The sequence below is a fragment of the Eublepharis macularius genome, chromosome 7, assembly GCF_028583425.1.
Source record: "Eublepharis macularius isolate TG4126 chromosome 7, MPM_Emac_v1.0, whole genome shotgun sequence".
NCBI lineage: Eukaryota > Metazoa > Chordata > Lepidosauria > Squamata > Eublepharidae > Eublepharis > Eublepharis macularius.
In genome coordinates this window covers 73,806,495-73,819,872 of record NC_072796.1, presented here as the reverse complement: position 1 = coordinate 73,819,872, position 13,378 = coordinate 73,806,495, and the positions used below count along the sequence as shown (strand labels likewise).

The following is a 13,378-nucleotide window of genomic DNA, read 5'->3' as shown; positions in this document are numbered from 1 at the left end:
TGGTGTCTTGTATCCCATCGGTCGCAAATAGACCCTGAAAGGAGCGGATGATGACTGTGGACGTCATGGCAGATACCAGGATGACTTCCAGCCATTTAGAAAATGAGTTCACAACAATCAGGAAGACGTGTCCCTGAAAAGGCCCTGTACAGTGTACATGGAGCCGCGACCACGGTGTGCACATTGCCTCCCAGGATTGCACAGGGGCCCGCGGCATGTCAGGGTGAGACTCCTGGCAGGGCTGGCAAGTCCGGACTCATCTCTCAACTGTTAAGCCCATCCCCGGCCACCACACATAGCTGCGGGCCAGGGCCTTCATTTTCACGATCTCTGGGTGCTCATCATGAAGTGCCTCAAGCACCCGCTGACATAGCCTGGGCAGAACAATGACTCTGTTCCCCCAGAAGAGGCAGCTCTTGCGTACTGACAGTTTGTATTGGCGGGAGCTGTAAGGGTGGAATTCCAAGTCCATCCTGCCAGCCAGCCACCCCCTGCACACTCAGTTGAGGACCCTGGAGATCGTGGGGTCCTTGGCAGAATGGGCAGCGATGTCTGATGCCAGGAGGAGCAGCTGAGGCAGGTCCTCCAATTGCATGACCCCGTGCGCAGGAGAAGGTAGGGCCCGGTAGCAATAGACGACTGAGGGCATCAGCATGTCCTATGGCTTTGCCCGGCCGATAAAACAGTTTGTAGTCATAGGCCGACAGGAACACCGACCAGCGCAGAATCTACGGAGACGTGACTTGCGGGGTCTGCCAGTCGGAAGCGGCCTAGGAGAGGCTTGTGGTCAATAGTAATCTCGAAATTGTGCCCACAGACATAGTCATGACATTTCTTAACCCCTGAGACCAGGGCAAGAGCTTCTTTGTCTATTTGGGCACAGTTCCTCTCTGCCGGTGACAGGGTCTGAGAAAAATAAGCAATAGGGGCCTCCCACCCGTTAGGTATCCGATGGCTCAGGACTGCGCCAATTCCATAAGGCGAAGTATCGCAGGCGAGGATGAGTGGCTTGCATTCATCAAAGTGTGTCAGCACAGTGTTGGACAATAGGAGCTCTTTAACGGCAGCGAATGCAAGTTCAGGAGCCCCAGAAACGCTTGAAGTTCCTTCTTTGGACGAGGCGATGGTGCATTGGTGATGGCTTGCACCTTGCTGTCTGTAGGGTGGATGCTGTTGGCATCAATGAGGAACCCCAGCAATTCCACTTGTGCCATGTCAAACTGGCATTTTTCTTTCTTCATCTTCAGTCAGGCATCCTGGAGATGATGGAGAACTTGTCGAAGGCAGTCAATGAATTTGGTAGATTGTCGCACCTCTTTGGTGGATTGGCCAGCTGCTTCCACCACAATGGCATCTTCATAGGCTGTTTTGAAATCAAGGTTCTTTTTCATGAAGAGCTGTCTCTGTAATTTCTTGTCCTAGAGGCCGCACACCAACTGATCACATAGGGCGTCTTCGAGGTTGGCGAACTCACAGAGCCATTCTGACTTCCGCAACGCCATGACAAACGTAGTTATTGTTTCTCCCAAAGCCTGGTCATGCTTGTAGAAAGCGTGGCGGCATGCAATTCTGGATGGTTGCAGTGCAAAGTGATCTTTCAGCTTGGCCTTGATTGTCTCAAGCGATGCCTCTTCAAGCTCTTCTGGTGCCACTAAAGCGCGGGCAATTGCGAAAGCAGATCAGCCACAGACACTGATGAATGTGGCCTTCTCATGCTCAGCACAGGTGATCTCATTGCATCAGATGGCTCGAACTGCCCCTTGGCGGCCATGTCATATAGTGCTCTGTGGTGAAGAGGGAATGAGTGCCAGCCTGGCTGAGGTGATAATTTCTCGCCAGCAAGTGATTCAGCACTGAGCATTGCGGGGCTGCCTACCCTCCTGGAGTGATTCAATTCTCGGTGCTGCGGGGCTGCCTACCTGCCTTGAATCCCATCCTCGTCACCAGTATTAAATATTGAGATTTCAGCTCATAGTAACAGCTTTATTGGAAACTGGTAGCAGACAGACTGAAGACAGGCTCAACAGGAGCCAACTATATACACACAAGCTATACCCTTTTTTCAAGCAACAACCAATAGACACACATAACTAGAATTCTTAGTTTGCATTAACTATGTACAAAGTAACTTATTTACAGTACAGTGATTGTTCTTTATTATACAGCACTGATTGGCTACTGCCAGCAGGAAACAACCAATAGTAATGAAGGAGCCTTAGACAGAAGCTAAGTCAATACATAACACCAAGTACAGAGAAATTACTGCTTGTCTCCATTCACAAGGCAACAGGCATTTTAGAGTTTGGGGCCCTAGAAGAAGCTGCCCTTTCCTCCTATCTGTGGTGGTGAAGAGTGACCTCAAGTCATGGCTGACTTATGGCGACCCCTGGCAGGGTTTCCACAGCAAGAGACTAACAGAGGTGGTTTTCCATTCCCTGCATCTTCAGCCCTAGTCTTCATTGGAGATCTCTCATCCAATTACTAATCAAGCCTTAGCTTCTGAGATCTGATGAGATCAGGCCTTTAACTGCTTGAAATTTCAACTTGGTAAGTAACATTTGAGAAGACCCTTATTTTGGTTCTTCAGCTGGTCACTATATCTTTCTATATTTAACATGGCAACATCCTGTATTAACATGCAATTAAAATGTCTTATACAAACAATTTTTTCTTAAAATGTAATTTTTAGTCAATTATTTCTACAGCCCCATTCATCATGGTGAAATCTGAAAGTGATAAGGAACACAGAAATAAGCAGGGGCAAGGGGTTGTAGTCAATTCCTGTTTTGATCTTATAATACAATACAGAGCTCTTTAAGAATGCTTAAGATGCCCATCTATTTATTTTAAAAATTATCATTCTAATGCCAAAGAGAAATTATTTCATTGACTATGAAAAAAGCTTATTTCCTTCAGTGCTGGATTGAAGGGCCAATTTGACTACCCATTGGCTTGAACAAAGGCCTTTTGATTTCTGTGATACCTGGTTATGGTGTGATTCATTTATTGGGCTGGTTATGCTGTGATTCCTTTGCGAGAACCACTGGTCATTTTGTGATATGACAATGTTGAAATTTCACAACTTTAACCTACACCAACTTTTCATACAATGAGCTTACCTATCAGAATCACTGGTCTGACTCCTGAGTTATTCAGCAGATTTTCAGGAACTATTACAGTCTCCCCTGCAGGGATTGGCTGCGGCTGTAAAATTCCAGTTAACATTGATTGAGGAACTGGGACTGACAAAACAGGGTCTATAAAAGAAAGAAAGAAAAACTTCTATTTCTAGAAGACTCATACTGTGATTTGGCCTCTGGACAATTTAAGGGCAAAGAAAACTCCTCCCACTACTCCCCATAACTAAACACAATAAAATTCAAAACACTTGCATTTCCCTTTGTAGTTATATGAAATTTAAATAAAGAACTAATATCCTTCTGTAGCTCTATCTCTTAAGAAAATGGGGAGTGGGGGAAGATTGCATTGAGCATAGCTGAGAAAGAAAATTAAAGAACTGAATGTGCATTTTCCAAGCTGCAAGGCTAGATGTCTTCACAGAGAGTTGCTTTTTCATGCTACCAGTAAGCAAAAAGAAGGAGATGAGTTCTTACTAACTTATGGTATGCAGATCAGATAGCTAAATGTGGGTTGCAACCTCAAAGTCCATTTGAATATTGGTTTGCATCATTCTGAAATTACAAACATTAAAACTAGGCTTTAGACATGAGGAAGCCACTACTGTTTTCATTAAAAGGAAGCCTCAAACCCAAGAACAAGAAGAAACCCTTATTATCTGTACTGGATTTTTGTTGATGTTATGTTTATATACCCTGTGTTTGCATTTATATAATCTACAACATTGTTTATTGAACTATCCTTGATAATGACTGTGCTAATCTTACCCTATGTAATCTGCCTTGAGTCTAGGTGAGAAAGGAGGATTATAAATGACATTAATAATAATAATAGTTATTATTGTTATTTTAAAAGATGCATGATTTATAACTATCCAGAAAAAAACAGGAATATAATAAGGGAGGGTTGATGCACTAGTTTTCTCCCATGTGAAACATTGCTCTCCATTAATGTCAACATTTAACGTAATCCCATAGAAATAAGAAAGGGACTCAAGGTCACAAGACACTCTACAAAGCAAATCTGGTACCTGTGCAGTACATTTTCAAATTATGTGGGTTTAAAAACATATAATTAAATGTTACCTTCTCGATGATGTGTGTCCTCTAAATGTTATTAGTATTTTAGAGATTGTTTGCTACAACCATTCATTCACACTTTTTAAAACACAAACATATTACATTTATATCCTGCCTTTCTTCCATGCCATATACTGGGGCTCTATTTAAGAAAACAGATATGCATAGATGTACATATCTACCAGTTCTGGATGCCAGTTGTTTTTTACAAGCAGCAGTACACTAAATTTAATCTACTCTTCTACCTACTGACTGTCTTTTCCTATTATCTGAAAATGCTATATTAGACAGAAATCCGAATTCATGATAAGCCTAATATATGTTTTCAATATCTTACAAGCCAGGAAAACGCAAAGGAGGATGCAAAATGCATAGAACATTTACCAGTCAGCAAAAGAAGGTGATGGATGAGAGTCTGCATACAAGAACACTGGGGGCAGGGCCATGCAAGAATACAGAACTGCAGACAGGAATCATCAGACTTCATGCAACAGAAACATGGAAGATTGAAGTGGAAAAAAACATTGTGTGTGTGCAACAGAGAGGAGGCGGGGGTTAAGAAAGAGAGGATGTGCAAGTATGCCTGTACTTGAACAATGATCTATAGTTAAGTATCAATTAGAGGAACACATTTAGCTTAAAAACTTGTGGATTACATACAGGATAGACAAGAAATGTAAAAATGATGGCTATGAAAGCAAAAATCAAGAAAGAGACATACAAACTGAGAGCCTTTGCAGATGACTTAGTCATAACTCTAGAAGATCCCTTAAGAGGAATTGAGACACTGATGCTGAAATTGAAAGAATTTGGTGATCTGTCAGGCTTTAAAGTTAATGAGCAAAAAATAAAGATTTTAACAAAAATATGGATACAGAAGAACAGGAAGAGTAGTCGAAGAAAATGGTTTAAAGTGGGGAAAATGGGTAAAATATTTAGGTATTATACTGATGGGGAAGAACTGTATGCTATTTCAAAATAACTATGAGAAAACGTGGAAAGAAATAAAAAAGATATGTTGAGATGGGATAGATTACAGCTGTCTCTGTTGGGGAGGATATCGGTTATTAAGACAAATGTTCTTCCTAGAATGTTGTTTTTGTTCCAGACAATACCAGTTCTAACATCAGATGTACCATTTAAACAGTGGCAAAGAAATATTTCCAAATTTGTTTGGCAAGGGAAAAAAACATGAGTTAAATACAAAATATTATGCTTAGAAAAGAGGTGGCTTAGGGACTACCAGATCTAAAGCTGTATTGTGCAGCCTCATGTCTGATGTGGATGAAGGAATGGATGACACTGAAAAATGACAGACTATTGACACTAGAAGTACATGACTTGCAATTTGGTTGGCATGCCTTATTATAATATGATAAAGTAAAGATCAATGTGGATTTCAAACGGCGAGCAATTTTGAAAATATCGAATTAGTACAAACCAAGACTGTCCCCAAAGACACCATTATGGATTTCACCTCAAGAAGCTTTTTATAGAAAGAAAATGGTAACAAAACAGGACTGGCTAACTTATGGAGACTTAGTATTTTTTCTGGAAGGAGTGTAAATTGAAAAGGGAAAAATTACTAGCTAAAGATTATAAATGTCAATTGTTCTTTTATGTGCAATTGTTAGAAAGATAAAAAAGAATGGGGATTTCAGCTAGAGAGGACAGATTTTGAAAAAGAAATATATACAAATGATGATCATATAATTATGAAAATGTATAAGCTGTTGTTGAAATTTGATAAGGAGGAAGAATCTGTAAAAGAATGTATGACAAAATGGGCAAAGATTTTTGGGTAAAATATACAAATGGATCAATGGGAAAATATGTGGGTTAAGGGTCTCAAATTTACATTGTGTTCCACTCTCAAAGAGAATTTTTACAAAATGATCGGTGGTATATGTCTCCAGACAAAACTGCAAAAATGGCTAAAGGTGTCTCAAATAAATGTTGGAAATATGAACAAGAAGGGACATTTTATCATCTTTGGTAGACTTGCAACAAAGTGAACATTTTTTGGTTACAAGTAGAGATGGGCACACACCAGAAAAAAATGAACGATGTGGTTCGTGGTTCATCACGTTTCACGAACCACGAACTTTCATGAACCTGCCCTGGTTCATGAACCAGTTTGTTTTGCTTCGTGAAAACATAACTTCTGGGCCAGCAAATCACCACTTCCAGGTCAGCAGAATGTCACTTCCAGGTCTGCAGAAAGTCCAACCCCCGTTGCCTAGGAAACTGATTGGCACCAAGCTGTCTGCAGTGACGAACCAAACGAACCACCCTAAAGTTCGTGGCAGTTCATCAGAAATGGGCTCTGATGAATTGCTGGTTCATGAACCACAAACCGGCCTGGTTCGTATTTTGGTTCGTGCCCATCTCTAGTTACAAGTACATATGTTAATGCAGAAAATTTTAAAGGTTAATTTACAGAGTTCTGTTTGTTGGGAATTATGGATAACAAATTGGAAAAAGTGTATGGTATTTTTATTTTATATATGGTAACAGTGGCACGGCTTTTATATGCTCAAAAATGGAAGTGTAAGGATCTACCTTCATTAGAAGATTGGACTGGGAAGATGATGGACTTAGTGGAGATGGCCAAACTTACAGTGTTAATTAGAGACAAAACATTCTCCATATTCATGGCAAATTGGAAACACGTTATGGACTATCTGCAAGAGATCAAGAAAAATGAACCGATGATTTGTGGATTTGATTTTTAAGAATAAGGTTTTGAGATACTAAGAAGACGAGGTGCAGAAAAAAAAGATACTAATGAGACCACAAGCTGATTGATAATAGAGGAGGAAGTGTTGTAGGTGAAAAACTGTTATGGATTAATAATATGCCTATTATGTTTCTCTACTGTTTTTACTCTGTAGACTGTTATATAGGACATGCTTGGCTCTTTGTAGTTGTCTTTTTGCTATGTTTTACTTTCTCTCTTTGTCCGATCTTTTAACTTTTCTACAATCAAAATAAAAAATATTTTTTTTAAAAAAGAGAAAGAGAATGCTGATATACAGGCTGATGTTTTGGCCAACAGAATTAATTCAGTCAACTCAAAACTGCAAATAATACTTTGAAGTGGTTTTGAACAAGATCTTTGGCATTTCTCATTACCTGCCTTGTGCACTTAAACAGAAACAGAAGTGATGTCTAGCTATTGTGTTGTCAGAACAAAAAGTTGAATCAGAATCTTGCCTGTTCTTGGAAGAGGCCGAATAGCAGGAACAGGCACAACTAAGCCAGGAGGAGGGACTGGTGATCCAGGAGACCATCCCCGGTGTCGTTTCTTTGGGGGCCCAGAACTTGTCATGGATGCTATGTTGAAAAACACAAACATAAGACAGCAATATCTTAGTGGCTCAACTTTTTAAATTTAAGAAACACACAAAAATTCTTGCTTAGTATAGATAATTTGTTGTTGGGATCCAAAGAAACAGAAATCCGAAACAGGCATAGCAGTCACTGGGCCAACTTTCCTATGCCCTCCAGCATGACAGTGTTCCACTTATACAGAACTCTATAACCTGGAAATAGGAAAAGGCAGGTTTACTCACTATAATGCAGGTTACAAATACAAGTATTTTTATCACTTTTAAAATACTGTAGCCAAACCTTGGAATGCTTAGTATACCTAATACACACAATGACTTCAGCCCATGAAAGAGTTATAGACATTTGCTCCAATGAATTCTCAAGATGGTTTCCATTTATTTTAATATACATTTGTGGACCAAGTCATTTAAATAAAGGGGGAAATAAAGTTCTTGAAGATGGACGAACATGCTCACAGCTCCATGGACATTTCAGAGCGCTTATGCCTAAAAGCAATCTCTTCTTCAGGGGAAATGTTGAAATATATGAAATTCATTAGTAAACAAATAAAATTGTCTCAGTTACTGATCACTACAATAACTCACCATCAACTGAAGATCTTGGATTATTATACAAATTTGTAACAACTTGCTAGCCACTGCATTACTTGTTATATTTTCAGCTCAGTTCCATGACAGCTTGAAATGACTAAACATATTTTTATTGGCAGATAACCAGGGGTCATTTTGTAGAAAAAGAACAGCAGGAACTCATTAGCATATGCCACACCCCTTGATCGGGCCAAAATGGCCAGGATTCGGCTGCTGCCAGACAGGGAAGTGTTCCCCCACCTGGCAGTGGCCTGATAAGGGCCATTTTGCCCCCAATCCAGGACAAAACAGGGCCAAAATGGCTCAAAATGCCATTTTTGGCATGTTTTGGCCTGGATCAGGCCCAAAATGGCCTGGATTGGGTTGGTGCTAGGCAGAGGAGGGGTCCCCCACCAGGCACCGACCCAGTCCTGGTGGGTTTGGTCTTGATCCTGCCTGAAAAGGGCCCCAAATGGCCATTTAAGCCACATTTGGGCCTGGATCATGGCTGAAACAGCCTGGACCAGATCAGAGCTGGGCAGGGGAGGGATGAATTTTCCTTCAACTATATTATGTACAAAATGGAATCACCACAAAACAGTATCTCTCAGAACCATACCTGAAAGGTGGTTCAATAGGATACCATGATCAATGATATTAAAAACTTCTGATTAGTCCAGGAGAATCAATCCCTCTATCTCTGAGTGCAGGTTATACACCAGGGTGACCAAGGCTGTTTCAGACCTGAAATCAAGTTAGAAAGGAATCCCTGGAGTTGTCCTGTTTAATCCCATTTTATTACTTTGCCCCAGAACTCAATATTTGAGACTGGCTGATAATCATTCAAATCTCCTGGGTTCAGATTAAGTTTCTTTAGTAGTGGACATACCACAGCCTGTGCTGGAGCAACCACCCCTTTTCTCAAGGTGACTAACTACCTTCCACTGCTCAAGGTGATACCTGAACCACTGTATAGAAGGTCCCCTCTTGAAGTCTTAAAGCAGTATTTGTAGGGATCAATAGCCTCAATAAATTCTTGCACCTTGTTTGTTTGTTTTTTTCTGCCAGTCATATAGAAAGACAGACAGATTTACTTTATCTCTGGAGGTCTCAGAACGATGCATTAAAGCTATTAAAATGCACAAATACCCTTGCCAAATACAGAGCAGCTCTTAAATAGTCAAATTGTATGGAATGTGCTGCTTCGCTCAATGGAAACCCATGGACATACAACAAGGCCTCCAGTCCTTATATTTTACAGCCCTGTTCTATACTTTAGTCCTGACAGAAAGATGCCCCTATTTATAACATGTATCATTTTAAAGAACAGATAGTATAAAAGTAGAAAAATACCTTCCAGCAGAATTACACTATGGATTAATCTTGCACTGATCTGACTACATTTTTAAGGGACTAGTAGGAAAAACCATATGTATCATAAACTCATGTTAGTCAATCAGGAAACAAGAAATATTTTATTATGTATTTATCTATGCATCTGCACTAGATGCATCTCACAGACTAGAATCTTGAAAGCCTAGATATTATTTATTCCACAGTAGAAATAATGTGATTATTTGTGTTCTGGTTATTAAGCCAGAAAAATCAGGTTCAAATTTTTAAAAGTGACAAATTCTGAGATTCTCTTTACCTTGCTCCCCAGACATGCAGCTAGGCCCAGGAGACACTGAGTGAGAAATAGGCCGAGAGATTGTAGAACTCATGACACTAGTTCGTCCTCCATTGTTACCACTAGTAGCATCACTGGCACGGAGAGAGAACGGACCTGAAGGAAACCAAATACGAAGTGCCCTTTAGGTGACAGTTTGGAAATAAACAATTGTATTGTAGAATCTCAAAAGGCTACAATAAGGTAAGACAATGTTTACAAAATTAAATTCAAATTCCGTGTATCTGAACTTTTTGCATGACTTCTATTTTTCCAACACAAGCTATAAAATAATAACATCATATGACACTTCAAGACTAATGGAAAGAATTTTTTAAAAATCTGAAATCAGATTGTAAGAAATTTTTTGCATGTTTATCCATTCTTAGAAATGGACAGCTGACAAAAAGTAGGGGTTTAAACAGGGCTTTTTTCCAGCTCGAACGCTGTGGAATGGAGTTCCGGAACCTCTTGAAAATGGTCACATGGCCCCCTGATCTCCAGACAGAGGGGAGTTTAGATTGCTTTCTGCGCCGCTCAGCGTGATCCACCACCTCTTTTGAGTTCCATCACTTCTTTTCCCAGAAAAAAAATCCTGTTTTTAAATAAGTTTCTTGAATAATATGCAGAAACCAAGTGCAATCTGTAATTGTAATCTGCAGTCAGAAATTACTTCCTCTCAGCAAAAGAAGACTGAGAATGATTTGGGGTGATTCTACCCTCTCACTGCAAACTCCCACCATCATGGCCAGTGCTACTCCAGGGTTTTGAGACATGTAGTAGCAGGTGGGAAAGTTCCATTCTGCAGCCATTGCCATTGGGCTATGGATAACTTGCCCCCTCCCATTTTGAGTCAGATGTAAATAACAAAAAACATAGAAAAGATGACAATTCTGTCTAACAATGACTAGTTGCTTCTGTTTATTAAATTGTTTGTTTCCATACTGTTCCTTCCACATCTAAAAAAGAGATCACACAGTTGATTTAGAAGGTACAAGATTCACATCTATGACGGACTGCACTTTTTAAAAGCCTGGAAGTGCTGTACAAACTGCTGAAGGACTGTTAAGGGTTAATCCCTCACAGACACAAAGTCTCTCTACACGAGACACCTCGGCGTATGTTCATCAAGTGTAGGGAGATGCAATGTTAGCTGGGAAGCATACTTTAAAACGACAGAGCCACAGAGATCGCTCCTCAGATGGTTTGTTAATTTCATCTTTGCCTCCAGAAGGCTCTGTCAGTTTCATCTCTCTAGTCTAAAACTGTGTGGGATCACAACCAGAGGACAGCAAGGCATGGAAATTGGCTGCAGCTGCCTTCTAGAGCTGGCCTTGGACCTGGAGAGGTTATAATGGGCTGAAATTTCCCTTCTGGCATTTCACAGCCCTTTTACATAGCTCCAGTGTACAGCAATACCTTTGCCCTGCCACTGGCTCTGTCTTTTAAAACTATACTTTCCATCTCACATTGCATCTCCCAACACATGTTTTTCATGTGTCATATATCTTGTGAGAGAGGCTCAAAGAAAGTTTTGAGTGACAGGCTACACCAAGGAACCTGATTGGGTGGCATGGGCCCATGGAAAGAGGAGGGTTTTTTGTTTCCAATACTAGCTGAAAAGTATGAACGGGGAGGTGGAGTCCTAACTCAAAGCAGTTTAACAGGACAGGAAAATTGGGAGAAAGTTGGCAAGGAAGTTTGAGAAGTAAGTGTAGACACCTGTTTGGGCCAAAGAAAGGGGATAAATCTAAGCAGAGGAGACTCTGGAAAGTGAAGAGATCTCTGGTTGGGTGTGGTCGGAAACTACCTTTTGGAAACCTTAAAATTCAGTCAAAAACTGAAAGAAAGCACTGGTGTTTGATGAGAAGGGGTTTGGGGTACTAGAAAGTAGATACCAGCCTTTAAAACCAAAAGAGAAAGAGAATCCTAAAAGAGAGTGAATTAGAGTGTTTGGGGAAAACACGGGAACAAAAGCCACTAAACATAAGAATTGAGTATCTGTGAAGAGCATAGGAACTAAAGTCTGTGCATGTATTGATTTTACCTCAAAGATTTCTCTGTTGAATTACCTCAAAAATTCAACTCCTGATTTCACCTGACCTTTCCCCTCTAAAATAAATAAAAGTTACTTTTGAATTTTAAAAACACCTGTGGAGGGAATGTCATAACTAGGGGTGTCCGATTCAGGTTTCTGATTCGAGATTAATACCCAAATTGGACCTGATTTGTAAGGATTCAGGATTTCCAAATAAGGTCCAGCATGCTGGCCCCAATTCGTAAATGCCAAATCAAAGCTTCCTGAAGTGATTTGGGTCAGTTCGGGAAGCTTCGGGGCACTTTCAAACCCTGCTGCTAGCTCCAACTCACCAGCAAAGGAAGATCCCCCCACAGGCCAGCTGAAGTTTAAAGGGCCCTTTCCTTGGTGTTCACAAACAGCAGGCAAAGGGCACTTTCCATGCTTCAGCTAGCCCTGCCACTCGTGAAGGGCCCTTTAAACTTCAGCTGGCCCATGGGGAGATTACCCATGGGCCAGCCAAAGCGCAGGAAGTCTTGCTGCCACTTATTTCACCCAATGGGAGGGGGAGGAGGGAACCCCTCCTCCCCCTCTCATTGGGTGAAATAAGCGGTGAGGCGAGAAGTTTCGGCGTGCTCCAAGTCTTCATGGAGCACACCGAAGCAGGGCAATAAGCAGTTTCCGAAGCGGCTTGCCACTTTGGAAATCCCGCTTAATTCCAAAGCAGGAAAACCAAATTTTCTGTCCCTGCACACCTTTCCCTGCCTTTAATCTCTTCCCCATTCTCTGTTTAAACCATTTATTCTCTATTAACTTGAGTTTGTTTTTAATGGTTTAGCTTGGATGTTATAAAATGCAGCCATATTAAATTAAAGTCAACAGCTGCAGCATCGTTTCCTCATGAATATATTAAAAACCTAGACAAAACCACCATGGACATTTCAGAATCTGAAATGCAGTTATAAATAATTATATAAATAATACGCTTACATTTGGATATGCAAAGTATCTAGGTCCAGGAGGGGATGCAATACACTAAGTATGGTTGCTTTACAATAATTGTTCATGCTACTGAATTTGAGCAGGAACAGCACTTAGGCGACTGGGCCCAGGTCCATCACTACAAACTGTTTTCTACAGGAAGATCTGATCTCTTCAACCTTGGAACTATGAAAATACTCCACTTTTTCTCCCTTGTTAGATAGCAACTCTTGTGAAGATAACATGTTACCTGTTGCAAATGTCTTTCCTACAAGTTGCACAGGCAAAGCAAGTGGTTTTGCTATGTTCTTGTTCTGAGACAAATCTTGAGTTCCTCTTACATTAACAGGAGAGGAAGATTGTGCTGGATTGAATATTGAGGAGTCTGTCAAAGAGATTGTTGTAACTTACTTGACAAAATCTACATTAGTCTTTGAATTTTGTCCCCTATAAGTCCTTTTAGAAACAAAAGTTAAATCCAAAAATTTACTGTTCATTCTTACAATCATACTTATCGTTAATAACACATTTCTCATATTGAAGGCATTTTATACACACTAATTAATACTTT

The 13,378-nt window shown here is 40.5% G+C and overlaps 1 protein-coding gene across 3 annotated transcripts in view; it reads right to left on the bottom strand.

The window, feature by feature from the left end:
- The window catches only part of GREB1L (GREB1 like retinoic acid receptor coactivator), a 247,207-nt gene that overhangs the window by 112,072 nt on the left and 121,757 nt on the right, over positions 1-13,378 (bottom strand). For all 3 annotated transcript variants that reach the window (XM_054984549.1, XM_054984550.1, XM_054984551.1), the window contains 3 exons: positions 9,792-9,926; positions 7,434-7,553; positions 3,120-3,257 (listed from right to left, as the gene is read on the bottom strand). In XM_054984549.1, the coding sequence (XP_054840524.1) occupies positions 3,120-3,257; positions 7,434-7,553; positions 9,792-9,926 (393 nt within the window). The remainder of the gene's footprint in view (positions 1-3,119; positions 3,258-7,433; positions 7,554-9,791; positions 9,927-13,378) is intronic.